The sequence below is a fragment of the Mesoplodon bidens genome (genome assembly GCF_964165515.1).
Source record: "Mesoplodon bidens genome assembly, chromosome: 1".
NCBI lineage: Eukaryota > Metazoa > Chordata > Mammalia > Artiodactyla > Ziphiidae > Mesoplodon > Mesoplodon bidens.
This window is the reverse complement of record NC_138176.1, coordinates 84,775,055-84,800,878: the sequence shown is the minus strand read 5'-3', so window position 1 is coordinate 84,800,878 and position 25,824 is coordinate 84,775,055. Positions and strand designations below refer to the sequence as shown.

At 38.2% G+C, this 25,824-nt stretch overlaps 1 protein-coding gene and 1 long non-coding RNA gene across 4 annotated transcripts in view; one reads left to right on the top strand and one right to left on the bottom strand.

Annotated features, from left to right (window-relative positions):
• SYNPO2 (synaptopodin 2) overlaps positions 1 to 18,039 on the bottom strand; it is a 170,029-nt gene extending 151,990 nt beyond the window's left edge. For 2 of the 3 annotated variants that reach the window (XM_081225741.1, XM_081225742.1), the window contains exon 1: positions 17,793 to 18,036. In XM_081225741.1, the coding sequence (XP_081081867.1) occupies positions 17,793 to 17,897 (105 nt within the window). In that variant the 5' untranslated portion in view covers positions 17,898 to 18,036. Of the gene's footprint in view, positions 1 to 17,792 lie in introns of all 3 variants that reach the window. The other variant, XM_081225743.1, reaches the window with a different exon arrangement.
• LOC308613856 lies at positions 5,940 to 13,273 on the top strand. The gene is made up of 3 exons (XR_014015328.1): positions 5,940 to 6,150; positions 12,468 to 12,593; positions 13,039 to 13,273. It is a non-coding gene; the product is annotated as an uncharacterized lncRNA (long non-coding RNA).
• Positions 18,040 to 25,824: the final 7,785 nt, after the last annotated feature.

Genomic DNA, 25,824 nt, shown 5'->3' with positions numbered 1-25,824 from the left:
GGATGGGGCTGGTCACCAGAAAGACCAAGTGATTAGGGGCTGGAAGTCTCAGCCCCACCCATTGACCTCTGGGAAGGGAAGGGGGTGCTGCAGATTAAGCTCTATAAAATCTCTTGAACAACAAGATTTGATGAACTTCCAGGTTGGTGGACACATCACTTGCTGGAAAGGTGGTGTACCCTAGTTCCACAGGGACAGAATTTTCTGCACTCAGGACTCTTCTTGACCTTGCCCTATGTACCTCTTCATCTGGCTGTTCATCTGTATCCTTTACAGTATCTTTAATAATAAACTGGTAAGTGTAATTAAATGTTGCTGCGAGTTCTGTGAGCTACTCTAGCAAGTTAATAGAACCAAGGAAAGGGTCTTGGGAGTCCCCAATTTATAACCAGTAAGTCAGAAGCACAGGTAACAATTTGGATTTGCAATTGGTGTCTGAAGAAAGGGCAGTCTTATGGGACTGAGCCCTTAACCTGTGGGATCTGATGCTATCTCAAGTAGATAGCATCAGAATTGAGTTAAATTTATAGGACACTCAGTGTCTGCTGAGATTGGAGAAATGTTTGGTGGTACTGGGAAAAAACACATTGGAATGGTACTTTTTACAAAGCAAGTGGCGAATACGCCTACTGAATTAAAATGAGCATCAGAAGCCAATGCTAAAAATTAGATGGAATCCATAAATCTTGGAAGTGTAGTTGATTTTACCCTGAAATAACTCCCCTAATGGTTATGGACTCCATTTGGAAAATTACATGAAAAAAATTCTTACAGTGAAGTCAAAGCTATAAACATAAATAATAACTATGTGTTTAGCTGGACATTTTCCTTATTAATACTGTCTGAGGTTACTTTATAAGTGCCGAATCTCAGTGTTTATTAATAGTGAACTTGGCCAACTAAAACCCTAAAGTCTTATTTTTCTCAACTACTATCTAGCTGGTATCACCCATCACCTTATAAAACTGGTTTTTTTTTAATTAAATGCAGAACTTTGCATTTACTGGTACAGCTAGGGCTCCAAGGTAGATGTGTTCCATGAGAAGGATAAGTTACAGGGAAAGAATGATTGCCATTTCTAGAAGTCTTTATTTGAACAGCTGTCATAGGAAGAAGGAGTAAACTTGTTCTATATTTCACTGAAGGCAGAGTGTGGGTCAATGAGTAGAAGTAACAAGTCGGAAGATTTCACCTAAATATAAAGAAACTTTCTCTTTGAGTAATGGTGACCAACAATGAATTCTTTAGATTGTATTGAGTCCCAAGACAAAAACTATTTTTCAAAAGGCTGGTTGCTTATCTATTGTAATGTTGTGGTGTTGTAAAAAGAAGTCCTCCATCTAGGGGCCAGTTGTATCAACTGAGATGTCTCTTTCAACTCTGAGGTTTTATGATCCCATTAATAGTTTCCATACTTTGCAGTTGTTGCCATTCTGCAGTCAATCCTATTTTGCACCTAGACTTAAGCCTGTCAATTGATTTAACCTGTTAATTCATGTCTGCCCCAAGGGAAATTTCTCTTTATAAATTAAGCCTGTGTTCTCATTGTATATAGATCTATTATAAAGAGAGAAAAAAGGTCTCTGGATGGAAATGGGACCTGTAAACACAATGATTTTTAGTACATGTCTCATCTCAACTCCTAGAATTAATGACCTAAAGAGCTTCCAAATGTTAGTCAACTCTTAACCCCTTCCATGATGGTGAAAAGGCAAGACCTCATTATGACTTCTCAGGTAAAGAGTTTTCCTTTGATTCTGACAGAAATTTCATGGAAACTATAGATAAAGAGTGTAGAGTTTTTAATGTTATCATAGGAACACACCAAGACACTTTCATGAGTGCACAAAGAAAATAAAACAATGAAAGAAAGAATAAAGGATCAGGCACCAGAGAACATATTGATATTTCCACTCCAGCTACTTGAAAGGTGACTAGATTCAACAGAAAAACAAGTGGTGAAGGTGGGAAAACAAAGACTGAATTAATCTCAGACATACATCTGAAGTTTATAAGAAAGAAGCAGAGAAGGACTATGTAACTGATTCATAATAATAAATAACCAAGATATTTCATGCAAGTATAACACAGGCATTTCCCAATTATCCATGATAATAGAACCAAAGATAGCAAAAAATGAACTGAAATCCATATAATTCGAAAATAAATTTGCCTCAAAATTCCATCCTCATATCCTTTAGATTTTTCTAAAATCAAAATACTTTCTTATCTTTCCTTCATCCATATTACAGTAAAGGTGGTACTCAGTAGTAAAGGGACTAAAGGACAGACAATGCATAGGAAAATCCAGAATAGATCTCCTGGATATTTACTGAGGGTCTCTTATGTGCAAGAAACCATCAGATAAAAGAAATGCAAAATATACTCCCTGCCTTTAAGGAACTTAGCATTTTCTTTGTCAAAAACACACACTTATGAAAAATCAAATAAATTAGCAGTATATGATAAAGCACCAAATGCTTGGGCATTGACAATACATGGCATTGACAGTTTTAGAGACTAAAGTACTCATATTTTGTTTGGGGAGAGTTTCATGAAAACAACTGGACTGAACTAAACTTTGAAGGATTGTTAGGAAAAAAATGGCTGGGTAAGATAAGAACGAAAGATGTGTTCTGGTGCTGTGTTCCTCTAACCTAGCTTAAAATGACCTATGGGACTGGGTTCACCTACCTCCTCCCACATACATCCACCCACAAGCTAAGCTTTTAAACAATATTGCTTTTCTATGAAATGCTTAGAGGTAGTCAAAATCTTCTAAAGCCCTAGTCCCTAAAAGCATTCTTCTCTCTCTCTCTCTTTTTTTTTTTTTTTTTTTTGGAGGTCAGTGAAGCAGTTTCCCGTCTATCCTATCAATTAGCAGAAACTGGCAGTACTTAGAAACACCATTACTTCCCATAAACACATTCACAAAATTAAACAAGTAATATCTAAGCATTCGTGCTCATGAAGATTAAGTGATTTTGAGTGTTGTGAAAACGGAAATCCCCACTGCAACACTCCTCTTTTAGATATGAGCAGAGGCATGTTCTGCAAGGTCAAAAGCAAATTAAGGGACAGAAAGAACAAAGTCTCAGCACAGAAAAGGAAAAGCCAAGTTGAGTGATGGCGTCTGCATTCTCCACTGCATCATTTGCCATAAGGCCATCCTATCATAAGGAGGAACTGGTTCAAAGGAAGCCTTTGGGGCTACAAAGTCAGGGTTTCTCTCTGCACCTGCAGCAACCTTTAGAGCTGAAACAACAGTGAAAAACAGCAACATGAGTTGCTGAAAGACAGACTCTAAGATGAAAAGCAGCAACACAGAAGGAACCTGAGAACGTTCAGCATTTCAGCTAGATTAATGATTTGGGGGTCACTGCAGAACACAGGCTCTGGAAATGGAAAACCAAAAAATGAGGGGTGGGGAATCACGTTCAGGTCATCTGTCTTCCACAAATGGGAGAGACCAGGAGCATGCTGTGAGTGACCAGGAAATGCCATTGTGCAACTGCTGAGTCATCTCATTTGTAGTTTACAGATAGCTTTTGGTATATGGATATCAACTTCTAGAAAGAGTCAGAGATAAGCACCCAGGCTGTGCTCTCTGGAAATCACATAGATATAAGTATAATCACAATGCCCCCAGGGACACTAATAATTAGAAGTTTTCTCTCTTCTCCTGCATACTCAGGGACAAGTTCACTCACATCCTTATGCGGCAGCCTTCCCGAGGATGGCTGTGGTCCATAATCCACCCACGTCTGCCCCATCAACCACTCTTTCCAGAAGTCTCCAAGACAAAGCTGCTTCTCTTCTAGGAGTGTTGAGGTTCCTGTGTACAAAGCTGGAGACCTGTAAAATCTTCAGGGGGTTAAACTGCAATGTCTCCAGTCCTTGCCACCCCCTCCTATGTATGAGAAGGAAGGGCCAGAGCACACCTTTCCACAGCACTGTGTCACACATTGTCACTAGGACGCTGACACAGCTAATACCCCTGAAGAGCACTGTTTTAGAAGATGCCAGGAGCTAGGTTCCTGCTTTCAAAGAGTAAGGTGACAATATAAGTGTGGAAAATGCAAATTTTTAAACTAGAAATACCAGTGAGAAACAAGCTTCTTTATCACAGCCTTCAGCTCTATCAAAACAATAATATTTGTTTGTTAAGTACAAAATAGGAAGGCATACTGTGGTCTGAAGTCACTCTTTGCTACTGTAGCTCCAGGAGCCTGGGGCCTGAGTAAGAGCCGTGGTTTGACCATAGCGTGAGTACTTCCAAAGGAAGAATGCCCTTGTTTCACGCTGTACTACCCTGCCATCCCAGTCCCCTTCTCCCTGCCCTTTACCCTCTTCTTTAATCCTGTGGCAGAATCATGTTCTGGCTCCTACTTGCCTTTGATACAGATTCTGAACCACTCATTTATCCTTATCCTTCAAAACATTTATCCTTAAAGCTTCTGATAAAATTTATGAACTTCCTCAAACAATGTGTACTTGCTTTCAACCGAATGCAATTTTATCCCTTACTAAATTAAAAAGGAGAATCATTATTAATCAATCAATTAAAAAATAAGTCTTTATTGCATACCTACTATGTGCCTGGGAGAAATAAATATAAACATTCCATTGCAGAAAAGATCATGGGCAAAGTCATAGAGACCTGGGAGAAGAATTAACATGTCAAGTTCAGGAGAAAATGAGAACAGCATCCCTGGAGGAAGCAAGCTGCTCAGACCAGAGACAGTGATAGGAGGAAAAGGGCCTTAAAAACCTTGAAAAGGAGTTTTTATGAGAGAAGGCCTGGACTGTGGAAACACACTCCTGGAAAGCAATTCTCCATACTTGTTCATCTCAGCTCTGAATCAAAAAATCCAGCATGTTTTTATCTTTCCATGAAAATCAATTAAGAAAGAGAGATGTATGCAGAACTCTCTCTCTCTCTCTCTCTCTCTCTCTCTCTCACACACACACACGCACACACACACTCACGCACGATATCATTACTTTTTCTTCTGCAGATAAGGCAACATCAGATTAGGTGTCTTGCTTAGGAAGCTACAGGGGAAAAGAGAGGCATGAAAAGAATAGAGATTCTTTATAGATAAAGAATGAGAGTTAAGAGAATGGGGGCAGTGAAGACAGAGAAGAAGGAATTTTCCTTCTCAAATAAGAAAAAGAAACAGAGGGTAAGAGAAGTTGAGGGTAATAAAAAACAGAATGGAAGACATCATAATGGGATCCTTAACTGAATTTGTGTCTACTCTCAGTCCTGCGCCTGCAGCTGAAGGAAACCCTTGGTAACTCACTCAACATGAAGCTACATGGTCATTTTGGCACAGAAGAAGCAGACAGCGATGAGTTTTCTCTCCCAGATTGCAGCTCTGCCTCAGGATGAAATTGTTCTGATCAACATTTCCCCATCTGGCAGGCAGGCGGCCAAAAGATTGGAGACCTGAAAATGGGTCACTGCGTTTTGACTCCCTGCAGCAGCCCATACATGTAATGTAATATTTACACAATTCAATCTAATATCCGTCATGCTGAGCACCATCCAATGGAAAATGTTATGTTTTTCATGAAAGAAATAAAAATAAAGGTGACTGCTATGGTAGTACCTGACTCCCAAGGCCTAAGCCTTTCACAAACGTTTTCATTTTAGCTTGATCTTGACTGATGAAAATAACTTTCCACTGTTTGAAAAGCTAAAAATACAGAGTTTAACTACTATCATTTACTTAGAAAAAGCAGCCTTATATAGTAAGAACTTCTTCTAATTTAGAAGACAAGAGTGGGGGGTTGGGAGGAGGGACTGAAATGCTCATTAGCCTTCCCCAAAGGCCCTGGCACAGAGTTTTCCTGACTATTCAGAGATCAGCATCCTATATTTACTTACCAGGGACAATTTATTTTTCTTTTATATTTTCAAAGCACTTGAAATGATTCCTTCTCTTTGTGATGATTTCCATATGCTGTTTCCAATGAAAGGGCGATGGCTTACTGAGTGAGCATAAGGCCACATTCTGAAACCATTACATGCCATCTCACAGGGAGAGATCCTGAGGACTGCAGAAGCCCTTCTTGTGATACTGAGATCCGGATCTCAAAAGGCATTGCAAGGAAGACAGCAGATAGCCCTTCAATTTTATAAAGGTTGGTTAAATAAAATTAGAATAACCACAAATGTGATAGCAGTAATTTTTAAAAACCCTTGAATGTTTCCTGTGTGTTAAGTAATTTGCATGCTCAACTTCTAACCCTGAGAACAATCCTTGGAGCTAGGTGCTAACACTATCCCCATTTTATAAATGAGAGAACTGAAGCCCAGAGACTAATATGATTGAAAGAGTCAGAGTTTACTTGCTCTAAACAGAGCTCAACATAAATATAGGCAAATAATTCTTCATGGCTTGAGGTATTTTCCTTTTAAAAATCTGTACTCAGCAGAAATCAACACAACACTGTAAATCAACTATACTCCAATAAAAAAAAATCTATACTATTTTTAAGCAGGACAATCCTTTTATTTGGCCTTGTAAAATGTATAACTTAAGGGTTTACTGCCTCAAGCTGATTAAACTGCATAACAAAGAAATCTTGATTTGTAATTGATACTTACAAACATTTTGTGAAATGTTGCATTTTATCAACAATGAAAAATTACCCTGGGTAAAAGAATCATCACAAATAGTTTATTTAGCTTTTGTGCTCTTAACTTTCATTTGATATCTGGAGTACAAGAGATTGGATTACCGCTTTTCTTAATTTCTGAAGAAAATAAATTTGTGTAGAAGACAGTTACTTCCTCCTCTAATTAAAATAGTAATAACAATGACAGGCTCCTTTACTGCATGATTACTCTGTGTCAAGTATTATCTTAATATACAATCTTTTAAAAGTATCACAAGACATATTATTAACTGATTCCTTGGATCTCAGATTCCTCACCTGTAAAACTGGTGACATTTTTTATCTATAAAACCAGCAATTCCATTACATAGTATGCTATTTTACAGTTAAGGAAACTGAGGCTCAGAAAAATGTGTTTAAAACTACACGGTAAGTGGTAGCCAGCATTAAAATGCTCGTATCCTTTCAATGGGTCAGTTTCCAAATAATATCTAAATAAGATCATCTCTTTTTTGAAGCAGAAATGAAATTAAGACAAACTAGAAAATATAATAAAATTCTTTGCTCTAGGTCTGACACTGAAGTCAAAATAAACAGGATCTATGTATCAAATTCTATTTGACACTCCTTAAATTCTTCTTCTCTCATTAGGAGAATCAATGTCAGAGGAAGAGGAAAGGTTAATAGAATTTTTAACCAAACATCTACATAAGAAGTGGTAGTAATAATTCATTTAAATAAAGTGTTCTAAAGACCGGCCAGTAGGCTGTTACATTATGAAAAACTGAAATGGATGAAGAGGAACTATGAAGAAAACTGCTCAAAGTCATTCTCTAGGACCAGTATGTTAACCATCTAATGATGGGAACATAACCGCATGGTCAGGGTTCCCAGGATAGAGTTTTTCATATTTATCACTGTGAAAGACTGGACTTCTTATAGCAATTTCTCATGGAAATGTGTGCCAGCTACACTGGCGTCTTCACAGTTCCTTGAATGTGCCAAGCATGCTTCTATCCCAGGGCTCTTGTACTTGTAGTGCCCTATGCCTGGAAGGCTTCTCCCACTATCTGCCAAGCCAACTGGAACTCCCATGGACTTTTATTTCCAACTAAAAAATGAGAAGGAGCTCTAACTAATGTTTAATCTACTTTCATATATGGATTGACACCAGTACCCTGGTCCAGTCTGGTCCGGATAGTTATGAGTTTCATATAGTACTTGAGGTGACACCACCGAACAGGGGACAGGAGCTCCTAACACGGCAGAGGGGAAAGAGGCTTCCTCATATGTTCATTGTCTTGCAATATGTTATGTTTTACGGTGCTTGATTAAATGAATTTCCATGTTATTATCTAGTTTTAACCCTCACAAAATGACACAAGTTTTAAAATATTCCTGAAAGGCAGCTATTGATTAAAGATAACACCTACATTTCAGGCATAAGAGAAAAAGATATATATTCCTTCAGAAACTCTTCATCAGCCATGTAGTGGGATTAAACACCATTACTGTTTAATCATATGTGACAGGTAGGTAAAATATTCAAAATTACCAAGAACACTATTTGGAATACGGATTTATATCCACTGTTGTTAGAGAGGAACTTTGCCTTATTGTGCTCTATGATATCAGCTAGTGTTAGTATGAAGTAGTCAGGACTAAGATATTTCATAACCAAGCAACCAGAGCATGAAAAATTTCCAGATTTGTTTTTTTTTAACAGTGGTTGAAGTCAGGCAATACTCGATTTAAAACATTACAGAATTAAACCAAATGATAATGTTTAGAAAGCTTCTCATGGATGCATTTTAAAATGGTTAAAAAAGTACAATATGGCAACAAACCAAGATATATTTTTTATCAGCAAATATTGTTGAAGATGTAAAGAAAAATCAGGAAATTGGTAGAAATAATATTAAACCAAACTACATGTTGGAGGAGTTTTGCTGTAAAGTTATATAAAAGAACATATGTTTCTGGTATATCCCAGCCTACAGTATTTTCTTGATTCTATTTCAACACTGAAATAGATGAAGAACTACTCCTTTGGAGAGCCAATAAGGAAAAATACTGGAGATAAGTTCTCAAAGTAAACGAATTCTTTAACTTAAAAAAAAATCAATGTTTTATGGGAAAAATGTAAATAAAACCACTGATGAAGTAGCCGCATTAACAGAGATTAACAAAGAAAAGATTCTAGGGTAGGTTATGAAGTGCCTCACATAAAATTCATTCAGTACATTATTTGTAGGCAAGTTAAGTTGAAGAGAGAAGCAAAATAAATGGAAGACAAAAGTGCAAAAGTGCTGCAGGATGTCATCAATATGGTTAATTTTATAAAAACTCACATTTAATATATACTGGAATCTATAAAACATGTTGCAGTGATATCGGGAGTGCAGGGTGTCGTTCAGAGCATGCACTTTGGTGTCCAACTGGCCTCTGTCCTAGGCCTGCCTGGACCTGCTCTACAGCCTTAGTTATTCACCTAACTTCTCTAAGCCTCAGTTTTCTCATTTGTGAAAAAAAGGATAGTTAAGCCTACTGTGAATGATATAATACATAAAGCACTTAATTGTACAGAGATTTTTTTTAACGTTATGGTTATTTTGATGATATGATGGGGAGACTTTGAAGTATTTTTAGAAGTGGTATAACAGTTGATTTAGAACAATCTCTCTGGCAGCTCTCTGTATCATGAACCTGAGGAATGTGAAACCCAAAGCAGGGAGACAGTTAAAAGGCCAAGGTAGTTATCTAAGAGACAGCTAGTGAAGGCCCGAGCTGAAAGAGTGGGAGTAGGCACACCGAGCAGGAAGTGAGTGAGCTACTGAGAAGGTAAATTCAGTACCCCCAGTTTCCACCTCAGTGCATTGGTTTCATACCCCTTTAATGTGTCTTGAACTACATGGTAAAATTCTCAAGCATGGTCCTACTGCTAGAAAATTTTTGCTTCAGAAATAAAGTAGCATGCATATATACACTAATATATATAAAATGGATAACTAATAAGAACCTGCTGTATAAAAAAATAAATAAGATTCAAAATAAATAAATAAATAATAAAGTAGCATGGAATTCCCTGGTGGTCCAGTGGTTGGGACTTGGCACTTTCACTGCCGTGGCCTGGGTTCAATCCCTGGTCAGGGAACTAAGATCCCTTAATCTGCAGAGCACGGCCAAAGACAAAAACAAATAATAATAATAATAATAAAATAGCATGTCATATTTGTTAAGAAGACATGGGAAATCTGATTAGAAAAAAATTTTTTAAATCTATCCTTCAGAAGACAGAATTATGAAAGTTTCTAGTCTGTTTCTATTTCATTTCCTAAATTATTTGTTCCAGAAACAAAAGTTTCAAATAGTGATCTGACACTAATTTAAATGAGTGAAAATATACTTAAAGTCAGAACAGAAGAAGTAGGTGTAGTTTATGGGACCACAAAAATCTTTCCTCCATGGTCTGTTGAGGTCTTTCTTTCCTTCTTAACTGGCTGTTCAAACTACATTAAACCCCAAAATGTGTGTAGGAGCTTAGAAGACAAACCCCAGAGCCAAACTGGGTGAACCCCAGGTCTGCCCCTACCTACCTGTGTGACCCAAGGAAGTCACTTAACCACTTTCTGCCTCTGTAATGGGGATCTTAAATGGGGGTAACCTCACAGAGTTCTCTCATTATATTTAAAAGGTGATCAAAGAATTGTCCAGCACCCAGTAAACATTAATATGAGTTTCTTAAAATTATCTCCAGAAGGCAATAAGATGTTGGGAGGAAAATTGTACTCTGAACATTATTATAGATTTCTTCTGGAAAAAATAATCTGTGTCCTAAAACGGTGAAATTCAAGCCAGGTAAGTTTTGATAAAGGAAGGAGCATTGCCTAAGTAGGATCAGATAGAACACAAACACATAGTTCTGTTCAGGAAAAGTCATCCACTACATAGTTTTATCAGTGCAGTACCCACATGGCTTCCAAAGAAAAGTGGAAAAGCTAGTCTTGGGTGAGTAAGATTATAAAAAACCAAAAACCAATGGATAGGAAAACTATTTGTTACATAATCAAGTGACACAATCTTTCATTTATAATGTTTCAAAGAGTAAATCCACCACATTTTTTAGTACTTTATCTGAAACACACAAGATTTATACACAAGTTAAGGAAAACTACATCCAGACCATCATAACACAAAACTATATCTACTATCGCTGATGATCTGCCACATGCCAATGGATTTCACAAAGACTTTGAAGATACAGTTTGTTGAGAATGTGGCCATTTCTGCTTTTTAATAATAAGAAAAGAATGGTAAATAATTCAGAAAAATTAAGTGCCTCAGATAATTCAATACTGTAAATATGTTCTCACTGAGGTGGTCAAACAATGTAATATTCCCCAAAGAGCAAATGTTATATCTGTTTCTCAGATGAGCTTTTAACTTCATGAAGTTGTTTACTCTTTCAGATTATTTAATGAAGCTGATGTAGGAATTCTCCATTTCCTTTTACAATAACCTCATGGCATTTGGTTTCATCATGAATCTGTTAGAACAGATACAATAAACATTTTGGAGTCCATATATTTTTCAGGTTTATTTACAAGTAAACCAGTTCCCTTTCCAGGCTTGTCTCTCATTGCACAGTAGCTCAGAGATGCGTTTCCTGTAATCCTTACAGGAAGATTATAAAAACCCCTAATGGGCCCTCAGGCCCATTAAAAGAAGAAATCATTACAAATCCTTTTAAAGATCAAATCTTAGATTGGTGACATTCTATCTGATACAATTCTGTATCAAAGTCACTGCAATGTTCAGCATTACTAAATGATATCCTGTTCTCTTATCCAGGCTGATGCAGAGAGTGATATGATGCCCCTGCTAGAGGGAAGGAATTATATTTGACTTAAGGCTGTTTTGTATAATATTTTTTTCAAATAATTTTTTTCAGAATCAGTTTTTTAATCTATAAACTATAAACCAGTATCAAAGGAGATAATATATGTTAACACACTTAGACAATTGTAGGATAAACAAATGAAGTATTTGTAGCTAAATATATAAATTAGCTTATATTCCTGAATACATTAACTAACAGAGGGAGCTAAATTATTTTGGAAGCTGACCTGTCTTTTAAAACCATTACCATGAAAAATATGCAAATATTATCCAGTTAGGTATAATGTGTATGTCCCAATAATATTACATACTGACTTTTGGAATTTGCAGTATGAATTTATTTTTTTAAAAAAACCAATCACCTTAATACCCAATAAAAGTTTAATACCCAATAAAAGTTCTGAGTACTTCTAACTTGAGAGTTCTAGCCTCTAATAGGTGTTCAAGAAATAGGTGTTCAAGAAACACCTCTTTAGACTTAACCAAAGGTATGCATCTACCTAATAACGAAATGCATCCCAGGTTATAAAGTACTGATTCACATTCAACAAAAGAAGAAGAAAAGGAAAAAGAAAAAGCTATTAACCTCAAAGTCAGATTTTCATGCATTCTACCTGGAAACAATAGCTTCAACATGATCAATGGAAGTCACATGAGTTGGTGATAAGTTTTCAATCTAACACACATCAAGTACGTGTGTTTGATAATATGAACTTGTATGATGGAACTAATGTTTTTGAGGAGTGCCTATCATTCTGTTATAAATGTGAAACTATTTTATTTCTTCCAGTAACTGCTTTGACTACTATTATAAAACCAAATCCCTCCCTTAATAATACTTTGGTCAGATCCCATGCATCTCTGGTGGCTTTTGGTTATTAAAACGGTCTAGTCCGATTACAGCTTTGATCTAACATCTAACTCTAATCTCTCTCCCTAAGCACGGTGGCTGGCTTGTGGCTCCAGGGCTTGGCAAGAGGAGGAAAGTGCTGTCTGCTCTTTACCAGCCTCCCACCCACTCCTCCCAGGTTGAAGGCAGGAAGGAAGACTGGAGAAGGAGGGAGAAGGTAGATCTATTTATTCATAACTGAATGAGGTGGCATTTCTCTCTTTCTTGGTTTTTGTGCTTCTCTGGTTAATGTTGAGTGGCCATCACCGTCTTCTCTGAAGCTGGTGTCCAAATGCTGGGACACTTGTGTGGTTCCTTCTAGGAGCCCTGGAGGGCTTTGCCCTGCATAGTTCCCTAACACAGGAAATAGGGCTCCTGTCCAGCACTTCTCTATCCCTTCCAAGCCCCCAATGCCAGCTTGTTCCTGCCAGCCCCTGGCTAAGAGCTTGGCCTTTCTGGGTAGGCCAAGCAAGATGGCTCAAGTCCTGCCAATGACTTTCTGTGATATGTGTTCATCCATGGGAAATGCAAGGATCCTTGCCTTACTAAATGGACAGGTTCCTATTCATTCTCTCTCTGTTTTTCTTTTTCTCTCTCCTTTTCCCTCCTGCATCTTTCTCCAGTTTTATTCCCCCACCTTCCTCTCTCTACCCCCATCCCACTGTTCACATAGGCACTAGGCAGGCCAGCAACTGCATTGAGAAAGAAGACATCCTACCAGGGATGCAGCTGGAACATTTCCTGGCATATGACAAGGGCCTGATAAATGCGAGCTACATATGGACTGTGTCTAGATAATGGCAAGTTTCATGCATAGTCATAGTCATTATTTTATCTCATTGTCCTTCAACAAGTGATCTGTCTTAAACATGCAATTCTAAAATAAAAATTTTATGTAACATCTGCTTAATAGATTTAGCTAGTGTGCACGGATTTCTATAAGCATAGCTATTTTTAGAATTTCTAAAAAGTGCTCAAAAAATCAATAAATATTAAGTGATCAGTCATATTTACTAATAAAGATGTTCCTAGGTTTCCATTTGTAGTAAGGAGCATTTATCCTGAAATACACATATTTAAACATCAAAATCTTTCCTATTTTTCCCTTTAGAAATAGCTATGTTTCTTGAATTATTCTATCTGAAACATTTTAGATACCTCACTAATGTCACTAAGGGATATGAATTATGTATTTGAATGTACTTTGCCTAAATACTTTTATTCAAACGTTTAAAGAGAGGATATACAATAATAGATGAGAATCATTAAATCCACCTTGCCTCGTAAAATGGATGATTGTAATTTGTCATCTAAATTTTAATAAAGTTATTTGAAACTGAATTAAAATTCATTTTAATAAGTACCATAGTGGTCTATACTTTTGAAGAAAGCTTCCATTTCTTTTTTTAAAGTAAATTTATTTATTTATTTTTGGCTGCATTGGGTCTTCGTTGCTGTGTGCGGGCTTTCTCTAGTTGTGGCGGGGGGCTACTCTTCGCTGCGGTGCATGGACTTCTCATTGTGGTGGCTTCTCTTGTTGCGGAGCACGGGCTCTAGGCACGCGGGCTTAAGTAGTTGTGACTCACGGGCTCTAGAGAGCAGGCTCAGTAGTTGTGGCGCGGCGGGCTTAGTTACTCCGCGGCATGTGGGATCTTCCTGGACCAGGGCTCGAACCCGTGTTCCCTGTATTGGCAGGCGGATTCTTAACCACTGCACCACCAGGGAAGTCCCCCATTTCTAACCATTAAAACATGTAAAGAATAAACAGTCTAAACATTTTTTGTTCATTATTCTCAAAATGTGAGTTATTTCTGAATCATTCATAAGATTTGTTTGCAAAACAAAAATTTCTCCCCATTTCTTTATGTGGAGGTTTTCCAAAGCGATTTTCCAAGAGTATGTCCAGGGACATAGCCATGTAAGTAGATGTTCCAAATAAGAGAGTTTTGTAAAATAAAAGTGCTAACATACTTTTCATAAGGACATCTGCACAGACACAATGGGGTTTTGTGTTGTAATTATGTCTGAATAAATTTGTTTCTGTGGATGATGTCTTGGAAATATACCTTGCAAGAGTACTGTTTTATGACTCTGTATTAGAAATGTTTGCTTCTCACCACATATATTTAGAACATAAACTAAAAGATATATAAACATTTAAAAACCAGGGCAATGTTATTGATTATTTAGGGCCTTTTAGAAGTTCAATTTATTTTGAAAACAAAGCAGAATTTTATGGCCTTGAGCTTCAATGTCAATGAAAATTTTTATTATTAATATTTCTGTTAGTGATCTTTAAAAGTTGGGGTTCACCTACAGTTCAGCCAGCGAGCCAAATAACTAAAAAACATTTGAACATCTTTCAAAAATGACTAAACATGTCACTAGAAGGATATTTACTGGGCATTATAAAGCTATTAAATTTCTGATCATTCTTAATAATATTAGAATTACTTTTTCTAAAAATATTAGACTAGTTTTTCTTTTGCTATTTCAGCTTGCTAGATTTTCATTCTATATAGAATTAGTGAAAATCTAAACACTAGATATTTACAACGAGCCAAAAATTTGTTGTTACCTAAGAGCTAAATTTGTTGTTATCTAAAATTTGTTGTTATCAAAGAGCTGCTTTGTAGCATAAGGGGCATGATTTAAGGGGCATGATTTAAGCACTGTGTGAAAATCTCTTTTTTTTGAAAATAATCTCTTCAGTTTCCAAACTATTCTTTTGCATGTTCTTCAAAACTGTGAGCATTTTGTTTGCCAGCAACCATCCCCTACTCAATCTTTCTGTCTCTTTTCTCTTCATCCTCCTACTTGGAGGTAACTTGGCTCTAATAAGAGCCAGTCCTTGGAAAAGAAGAAAATCTATGCCAAGCAACATACACTTCACCTTGATCTCAATGAGAGACCTTTAATAGAATTGAGTTGACTTAATGTTTTGAGTGAAAAACAGTGATTCCAGTGAGGCCATGGCCTTGATAACGTAGAAATTGACAAGCACTTTGTTCCAAGGGTTTGGGGGAACAAATAATGCTAGTAATAAGAAATTAAATATAATAAGTTTTAATTAAATATAAAACCAGACCAAGAAAAGTGGGCATTGCCATAGAAATTTAGAAATTATACCTTCTTTAGAAGGCTCTCTGGTCACTTTTACATGTGGGAAAAAACTATAGATTATCCTCTCTCTCTCTCTCTCTCTCTCTCTCTCTCTCTCTCTCTCTCCCTCTCTCTCTTTTACACACACATACACACACACAATAATTAAGGCAAACATCCAGGTGCTTTCATAATGATATTTTAAAATCAGTAACTTTGTAGCAACACAAAATTAAAGCAAACATCCCTATGCTTTAATATAATGATCTTTTTAAAACCAAAAATATATTTCCTGGGTATTTTAGGAAAGATAAGGGGAGAGCAGGACTAAATTTCTTGACCCTCATACAGACTAATGGCCTCTTTGAATCCTGGTAATAGAGATGCTCTCAGCAGAGGAACGCCTCCAAAACACCCTTCACTAGCAATTTGCTTCAGTTCTTCAAAAAATCACACAGTGGTTCCACTTTGGAATAAACACATCAAGAAGTCAGGAGAACCCATTCTATTCTGTAGGTCTGGCTATGAAAGAGCCACCAAGAATCACAGCTTCTAGCCACTCCTGTCCCATTTTAACTGGTAGGCAAATGATTCTAAAACTGTATACTAATAGGGCTGTAGAAAACTCGAGCAACATAGAACCTCACTAATGGTAAAGTCCAGTTTCCACCGTACTTCTCTCCCTTCCCACCCCACTCAAAATCTTTGTCTCTCTCTCCCTCACACACAAACATCACACACATCAGATGAATCAGGAAGGGTGATCTGTCTCAGGCCTGGCTGCAAGTTAGATCAGAGCTGGAATTAGGACCCAAATCTCAGTAACAGGAGCCAGCCGACGGCTATTCTAGACCCGGGACAAATCCACTTCAGCCTCATGAATTCTACGTACGCTGAATTAGACATTAATATTTTGTCTGATGTTGCCTGCCATTGACTCCTAAAGAAACACAGTGAAACCAACCACCTTTCCGTACCCTTTAATCACTCTGCCAGTTCCAAGCCAAAGACCAAAGACCGGAGGCAAGTTAGTTAACCTCTCAGGGTTCTTTCCTCATCTAAAATTAGCGGATTGAGGTAGGAATCTCTGAGAAACTTTTCAATTCTAAAAATTTCTGCTTTCTCCTGTTTTATGCTTCATTCCTGATGTTTGAAATTTTCACTAGGTGGCAGGCTTCCACCATCGCATTATGAAAGGATTTTCCTATGGGAGCCTGGGTGCAGAAAATTTCAAAGAAACTCCTTTTTTCACAGTGAACATTAAGAAAAAAAAAAAGCCAAAGGGAAAGAAGAATAACTACAAAGGCCAGTGGTCCATATGTTTCATAAGGATCTAGATACATTTTTAATGTAAGTATACAACAGGAAATTAATCAAACATATTCTTTCCTATAGTACATCAATTTAGTATTACAATCAGGTGAAAGTCTGCTTATTTTCATGTATTTTAAAATTTGTTTTAGCTGAATCACAATTAGACAATATCAGATCCCCTCAAGCAAACTGGTAAGCATATTGAGCAAGAAAAAAGCAATCTAATGGAAACAAAAACATCTAAAATATTTTAAATCATTATTAGATGCATTTCAAAGTTACCTCTAAGTTACTTAAAATATATTTCCAGTGTCTTTGAATTTTATTTTGAGCATTTAACCAGACGAATGCACATGATAGAACAGAGTACTTGGATTTTTGCATTTATTAGCCAAATCCTTAAAAGGGTATTCTTTCAAATAGATTTCATGGCATCTTCATCATATTTTTTTAAATTATTGCCCCAAATTGGGCTTCTCATAAATGCTGTATAATAAATGTCATTACCAATACTTTATGAGGCCCCAAAATAGCCAAGCCAATTGGTTATGCTGAGCTGAGCACTTCTCCTCTGCCAGAGCCAAGTAAAGTGACATGAAACAATAACAACTGTAGATTCTAATATTGCCTAGAAGAAACGTTCCCAAGTGTCTTGCTGGATGCCGGAGAAGAAGCTAATTACGTAGGCTTTTGTTCAGCTGATAAAATATGGTACGCTTTCTTCCCCATTAATGGCTGATTAATTACATATGTGCTATATGTTACTCTCCAAAGTTTCTTTGGTAAAAACAAAAACAAAAAACAAAACAAAAAACCCACACCCTAGAAAGATTCAATGTCAGCATCAAAATCAAACTAATATAGAGACTTCTGGATCAGAACTTGAAAAACCATCAACAGGTTGCTTTCATTCCTTCCTTCCCAGCCCAGAACCGTGATAACCCATCCTTGATGGTCCTACCTTAGCAACTTGTAAGGGCTGCTGCTGCTCCTTGCCACCTTGCAATCTGAACCCCCAGGGCGCCCCTCCGGTCATGGAAATGCAGATAAAATCCCCGGTGCCCATTTTCTTCTTTTAGCTGGGTAACATGAAGAGCTTGAAAAGACAGACGAAGCCTGGGTGCGGTTGAGGCTATGCCGTGAGCTTCGGGCTCCCGCTAGGGAGGCAGGACTGGGGCGCGCAGAGCCTCCGCCGCAGCAGCCGCTGCTGCCCCGGCCGCCGCTTCGAATTTGCGCTGCTAATGGGATCCTTCACAAGGCGGCAGAGGCGCTAGAGGCATCAAGCACACAGCCCACTTTTGCGTCACGCTCCTTTGCTCAGCCCACCTTCAGGAACGGAAAGAGCCTCACACAGAGGAGAATGTCCCCCATTTGGGGCAAGATGCAGGGCGGGGAGGGGAACAAAAGTTCTCTAGCTCTAACTAGAGAACCCAACCCTTAAAAGAAAGGATAATAGGAAAACTTTCGTTGAATAATTCTATAAATAGTAGAGGACAGATGAAGGTTTTAATCTCCAGGCCGCAAGTGACATCCTAAAATATGAGCTCTGAGAAGTGAACTACTAGAGGATTAGATTCTCTCAAATAAATGTTTTGAGAATTACCACATTGATGATTGAAACAGATAAAAAGAAGTTTCAGTGGGTTAAATTATTATTTTTCTTAGCTTTTGCTGTCTGTAGCCTGCAGAACTAATCTGCAGGAAATAAAAGAAAGAAGAGGAAACAAAAGAAAGCAAAACATTTATTTTTAAAAGACAAAAACCTTTTACTCTGAAAAGTGCTTTTCTGAACTGGTACTTATATAGTTCAGAAGAAGGAGGAGAGAGACAGATAGAAAGAGAGAGGAAGAGACTATTTCCCCCTGGAAGCTACATTCTTATAACTACATCAATTGCCTGGTTTGGAGTATTTTAAATTTAAATAAGTGTTTCATTTTCTTCCTTCTTCAACAGGAAGGAAACTTCTTAAACCTGAATAGTCAGCCAACTGAATACGATGTCACCAACAAGTTTCTTATTTTTAGTCTTTCATCTAGTGTTCTGAGTCTGGGTGGTCCAATATAAAAGTTGATTTTATATGTGGCCCAAAATAGTTTAACGTTTTAAATCTGAATATGACCTACCCAAAATTGCACAAATGGAACATTTTTATTTTCCCATAACATTTTATTTTCCATGACATTCATCCACATAAAAACACACTAAATAAAGAAGAGCCTGGGAAAGTTAGTTTGTGTTACATGTGGCACCAGACCAGTGACTTCCAGACTCTGGCTGTTTCAGTACTAGGAAGCATCATACAAGAAACATTTATACAGCCCTGCTCCCAGAACCCAAATGTGTCACATAATTTTATTTGTGCCTCATCACTGGAGTAAGAAAGACCATGTAATCAGAGACTGGTGGCTCCAGAAGAGACCCTCTGAATGTCATGAAGACCAGATTCTCATCCCAAGTTTTCTTCTCTTCAGAAAGGTGAATTGACTTTAACCAAAAATCTTTCTTTGAAAAAAAGAATTTTACAAGTGACATCCTAAAATATGAACTCTGAGAACAAAAGAAAAAGAAAAGAACTTTCTACATTTGTTTGTTCTGCTTTCTCCTGTCCCTTCCACTCCTCACCCACTCCAGTCTAGCTTCTGTCCCCACAAAAGGAAAAGCTCTCAGCAAGGTCACTTATTACCTTCTTGCTTTTGTGTAGCCCTTAATATTATTGACCACATCCTCCTTAATTGTTTTCTCTCTTAGGTTTCCAGGACACAGCATACTCTTGGCTCTGCTCTTGCCTCTCTAACCACTCTTGCCTTTGGCAGTTCTTGGCCTCTACTCATCCATTAAATGTTGGTGTTCTGTGCCAGGGCTATGTCCTGGTCCTCATCTTTTCTCACTGTAGACCCTTTCTACGTGTTCTCTCATTCACCCCACAGAATTTAACTTCCCCCCTCAATCCCAGATATCTTTCGTTAACTCCAGGCCAGTATACCTAACTGCCTATTTCTATGTGAATATATCAAGACACCTAAAACTCAATATATTCAAAACCAAGTTCATTATTTCTTCCCAAACTTCTGTCTTCTCCTCCTATGTTCCCCATCTCAGGAAAATTGACTAACCCATTACCTTTCTCTTATGCATGGTTCCCTTCAACCCTGACTTAAATGCAAACGTGACACTGGAGACTAGAACTGGGGCAGCCATATTGTGACCATGAGGTAAAACCAAGAATAACAGCAAAGACTCTAGTTCCGACTGAATTAATGCCAATAGCTATCCACCTCCAGTTCTCTTATTGTGCAAGAAAAATAACCCATACTTTTTTAAACTGCTGTAGGTCTAGTTTATTGTTACTTGCAGCCAGCACGCTCCTGACTGCTGCACTCAGTGAATAGCTTCTCCTTCCAACTAGTTCTTTCAGGCAGTGAAACAGGAACTGATATATTGCTATACTTTATTAAAGATTTATTCTCTGTTAGGAACTTGCCATATAGTATTTTATAATATTTCTTTGTATATTTATCCTAAAAGGAGCCATTCTAGGTAGTTATCAGTGTCTCCCTTTTGCTGGTAATTAACTCAGGCTTGGATGCTAAGTGCAGAGTCAGGATCTGAACCTTTGCTTGTCTGAATTAAAAACATCTGTTCAGGGCCACTGCAGTGAGAAGCCCTAGCACTGCAATGAAGAGTAGCCCCTGCTCACCGAAACTAGAGAAAGCCCGTGCCAGGAACAAAGACCCAATGCAGCCAAAAATAAATAAAAATAAAATAAATAAATTTATTTTTTTAAAAAAGGAAAAGTGCCTCCCCCTTTGGGGCAGAAATGTTAATGTGCCATTTTAAACCAAAAAAAAAAAAAAAAATCTGTTCTTATTGCTATCCTATCTCCAAGCCTTATGTTTTTCCTTATGCTCATCTCATGCTTCCAATTACTTATTAAGACATATGGATCCAACTTCTAAATAGATGGCAAATTTGCCCCTTCATCCCATTTTCACTGGTATGATTACTTCTATCTCTGTGCTGGATTGCAACAGTCTCCTAACTAATCTCTCTGTCCCAGCCTCGTTTCTACCCTCAATTCACTTTTCACTCTAATAGCCAGTGTGAAATTTCTGAAATGCAGGATCTACCTTGTTTTCTCTCTGTTGAAAGGCTTCAAGGTTTCTCAGAAAAGTCAAAGCTCCTTTGCATAGATAACATTTTCTCCCTCCCATTCCTCACTTCTCCCACCTCATCTCTCACCTTGAATTTTATGATTCAGACAAACAGAACTACATTTAGTTTCTCTAACTTGCTTTGTTTTTCCATCTGCAAAGGCATTCTTCCAAGCTATCTAGTCCTCACCCACACACAGATCACCTGATAATTCCTGCTCATCCTTCTGGCTTTGGATTTAGATATCATATTCTCCAGGAAGCTTTTCCTAACCTTCCCACTCAGTGTCCAGGTGAGGCGCTCCCTCTATGTGCTACCATCACTCTGTATTTTTCCCTCTCATCCTAATGGTCTCTTAAAATGAATCCTTCACTAGATTATTTGCCTGTGAGTTTAGGGGTCATTTCTGACTTTTTGAGAATTGTATCCCCAAGTCTAATACAGTTCTTTTTTTTCTTTTTTTAATTTTTTTGGCTGTGTTGGGTCTTCGTTTCTGTGTGAGGGCTTTCTCTAGTTGCGGCAAGCGGGGGCCACTCTTCATCGCGTTGCATGGGCCTCTTACTATCGTGGCCTCTCTTGTTGTAGAGCACAGGCTCCAGACGCGCAGGCTCAGTAGTTGTGGCTCACGGGTCCAGTTGCTCCGCGGCATGTGGGATCTTCTCAGACCAGGGCTCAAACCCGTGTCCCCTGCATTGGCAAGCAGACTCTCAACCACTGCGCCACCAGGGAAGCCCCTAATACAGTTCTTGACCCTTAACTGATGATCCATTAATATGAGTACAATGAAAAAATAAATAGGATTTCCCAGAATAAAGGCATAGAAAAGAGAGCCAAAGAGTTTTCTTTCTCTCCACTTCATTTGACTTGGAAAAACCTGAAATAGAGCAAAAGTTTTGAATTATACCACTTAGAGACCATGTGAGGTAGGTAATTGTTGCCTCCTCACATTTTGCCTCTTCCCCATTGGTAGCTTTTTTTTTTTTTTTAATTTTTCTCTGCGTTGGGTCTTTGTTGCTGCGCGCCGGCTTTCTCTAGTTGCGGCGAGTGGGGGCTACTCTTGGTTGTGGTGCATGGGCTTCTCATTGCGGTGGCTTCTCTTGTTGCGGAGCACGGGCTCTAGGGGCGTGGGCTTCAGTAGTTGTGGCTCGCGGGCTCTAGAGCACAGGCTCAGTAGTTGTGGCGCACGGGCTTGGTTGCTCCGTGGCATGTGGGATCTTCCTGGACCAGGGCTTGAACCCGTGTCCCCTGCATTGGCAGGCGGATTCTTAACCACTGTGCCACCAGGGAAGCCCCGTTGGTAGCTATTAAGTAGGTAAAATTGATCTTCCCACCCCAGCAGCATGGATGATCTAAATAATCAGAGTAATTTTTCCTCCTTAACATAGAGATTAGTTCAGGAATGGGTACAAACCTAGGCCTAAGTCAAGGACATTCCTCTGGTCCAAGTGATTAATTCTCATAAGGTCCAGCCACAGGGAAGCTCAAGACTTTTCCAGGTAGCTGTCAGGGGCAATATCCTCCCCCCATGGATATTGATAGCAGTGGGGGAAGCCAGTGTAAGGATGAAACCACCACAAGGTGGTAGTGGGAGAGTCCTCCATGGGTGTCTAGGCTCCTATATGTCTTTCTAGGGGTGTCAGAATTCAAGATCTTAATGTTTCTTTTCCTGAGCTATTTCTCAGGGTTGTGTTTGCAGCAAGCAATCTTGAGAAATTTGGTAATTTCTCAACCTGGGACAAGGAGCAAGTTTGTTAGCTGATTGTTAGCCAAAAACAAAATAAAAGCAATGGACTTATTAACTTTAGCATTCCTTAGCTGTTATGCAAACCCACTGTGTGTGTAGCATCCATCTGGGTCATATCATGTCAACCCTGTGGAGTTTGAAGCAAGGTTAACCAGTGTAAACATGCTGATGTTCATGCTGCTTGCTGCACCCTGAGTAATAAAGCTCTTTGTCTCTACCCAAGAGTCTCACATCTGCTTTCAGCATCCATGAAACAGTAACAGGGTAACTTAGTAGCTTGAAAGAGGATGCAATTAAATCCCAGACCCAGTGGGGTGAAACTTAGACACTAGTAGAGAAATGGAACCAGAGCCCTGGTCAAAAAGCACATAAGCCTGCTCTTTATTTTATGTGGGATTTAAGAATCACATCAAGAGAAAAGTAAATATTTTTTTTAGGGAAAAAACTGTGACTTAAGTGGTTTTGAAAATGATCTTCTTAGACTAACTCTACTGCTGTGCCATTTAAATGATTTAACACTATATCAGATGCTCTGTTTTACACTACCATTCATTCATTCATTCATTCATTTGATTTTTCATTCAGCTAATAATATTTATACTATCTTTCCCAATTTTGACACCACATTAAGATTTCTGAGCCTAACATGAACTGTCAAGGCATATTATGAAGCAAAAATATTCCATTAGGAATTACTTATTCTGCAATAGTTTCACATTGGCCACCCATGCCTAGCTCGTGCCTCTTTTTTATTTTTCTAATTCAGTTTTTCACTCAAAAATATCATTACTTTCCATTTTGAGCTAATGTCTATGAGCTCTTTCTAATTATTAAAAAACCTAGATGTTATTCTTCAGTATGAATAACATAGTAATATATTAAAATTTGGAGAAAAATAAAGCATCACAGCAAAAAGAAGAAACATTTCTTTTGGTTCCTGATCACAATTCCAATGTGGGTCTGTGGGGAGAGGGACCACCCCACAGCACCACCAAGCAAATCTCAGGATGCCAGCAGGTGTCCAAGAATTCAACTAAATCCTGACACTATCTACCAGGAGATAAGGGCTCAGTCCCACAAGACTGCCTCCCACCCCCACTCACACACCCTGCAGACACGAGCTGCAGTCCTAGGGTATCACTTGTGCTTTTGACCAACTGACTATAGATCAGAGGTTCCAAAGACTCCCCTCCTTGGGTGGATTAATTTGCCAGAGCAGCTCACAGAACTCAGGGAAGTGCTTACTTACATTTACCAGTTTATTAAAGGATATGATAAAGAATACAGATGAACATTCAGAGGGAAGTGATGGGTAGGGAAGAGAAGGTGTGTGGGAAGGGGTATGGGGCTCTCATGCCCTGTCCAAGGGCACCACTCTCCCAGCACCTCTATGTGTTCACCAACCCAGAAGCTCTCCGAGCCCCATCCTTTTGGAATTTTATGGAGGGTTCATCACAAAGACGTGACCAGTCATTAACTCCATTTTCAGCTCTTCTCCCTTCTCAAGAGAATGTGGAGTGTGGCTGAGAATTCCAAGCTTCTAATCATGGCTTGGTCTTTCTGGTGACCAGCCCTCACTCAGGAGCCATCCAGGAGCTCACCCAGAGTCACCTCATTAGAACAAAGGCACTCCTATCACCCAGGAGATTACAAGGGTTTTAGGAGCTCTGTGTCAGGAACTGGAAGCAAAGACTAATATATATTTTTTATTATCTCACAACATTGTTGTAAAATTATGTGAAATTTAGAATGACCAAAACTGAAAAAATGCACCATGATTTCAGTATTTAAACCAAGCTTAAGTTTTCTTTCCTTTTGGGCCACCAAAACTTGGTGCTTATTAAAAGGACTTAAAAAAAATGTAGCAGGCCTCTTGCAACATTAGCTAATATATTTATGTGAGTTAAATTTGAATGAATCACCAAATGAAACCACATGGATTAAAGTCCTTGTAGGATAAATACATATTAAAAGTTTCATTTTCAAAAAGCATACTTTATAAAAGTGGTGTGTGTGTATGTATGTGCCTGTGTGTTCACGTGTGTGTGTACTTTAGGACAATGAACAGGGAGTTAAATCAACATATTAGAAAAAATAGTTTTAGGCATCTGATTTTTCCAAAACACTGGAGGGCATTTGTCTCTGATGTCAAGGAATGAAATACAATGCTATGACTCATGATGTCTGCTGACTATATCATTTTGCTACTTTATGTTTTTGCTAATAAATATTTCATTTTTTTGCATTTCAGATAGTACTGGATTATCTGAAACATCAGAAAAAGTAAAGATAATTTAAGGAAAAATATAAGGTAATGTCAATGAATTATCAAAGATGAGATTTACCTGATAGCTTTTATATTTTTAAACAAACAAAACCATTTTTCCATAGGTACAATCATAATTTGGAACTGTCACTAAATTATACCCTCCAAAATCAGTGTTAAAATTTGGAGCTTTGAAACAACGCATTTTGTTATTGTCTTATTTTTCTCCCTGCAAAAAATGACTGACAACAATTAGACATAAGATTGTATATACGAGAAGAAATGAATATCCCAGACAAAGACAACAAGAGGCAACATGCTGGTTGGAATTAGTTACAGATATCAGAACTTTTTTCTGTGTTAAAAAATAAATATACAGATAATCGATACAATGGATAAATAATTGTGAACTCATATTTAACAGTTATGCAACTCTGACTATTGGAGAATCACTAATTCATCATCTGCTGACCCCGCTAGGGCCTGCTGCCACTCGAGTATTTGTGTTGTTTCCTGGAATGCACATGAGTGAAATGCCATGCGAGCAGGTGGTGTTGGGCTCTGCAGCATTCCAGTGAAGGCGATAAGGAGTTGTGTGAAAGAAGACACCCCCAGGCCCTGCTGAAAGCATTTTTCCTGTGCATCTACGTGCCTGCTCTTGCTTTGAGGCTGAATGTGGTTTGGGGAGAAACCAGCACTGTTGCTACTGCTGGTGATTTAAAGTTCCATCATGGAGGCTTGCAGAGCTGAAGAATGCACACTAACAACTCCTACTTTTACACAAACCCCAGAGTGGCTGCCTTGCCCAACCTTACAGCACCAGGGAGTATA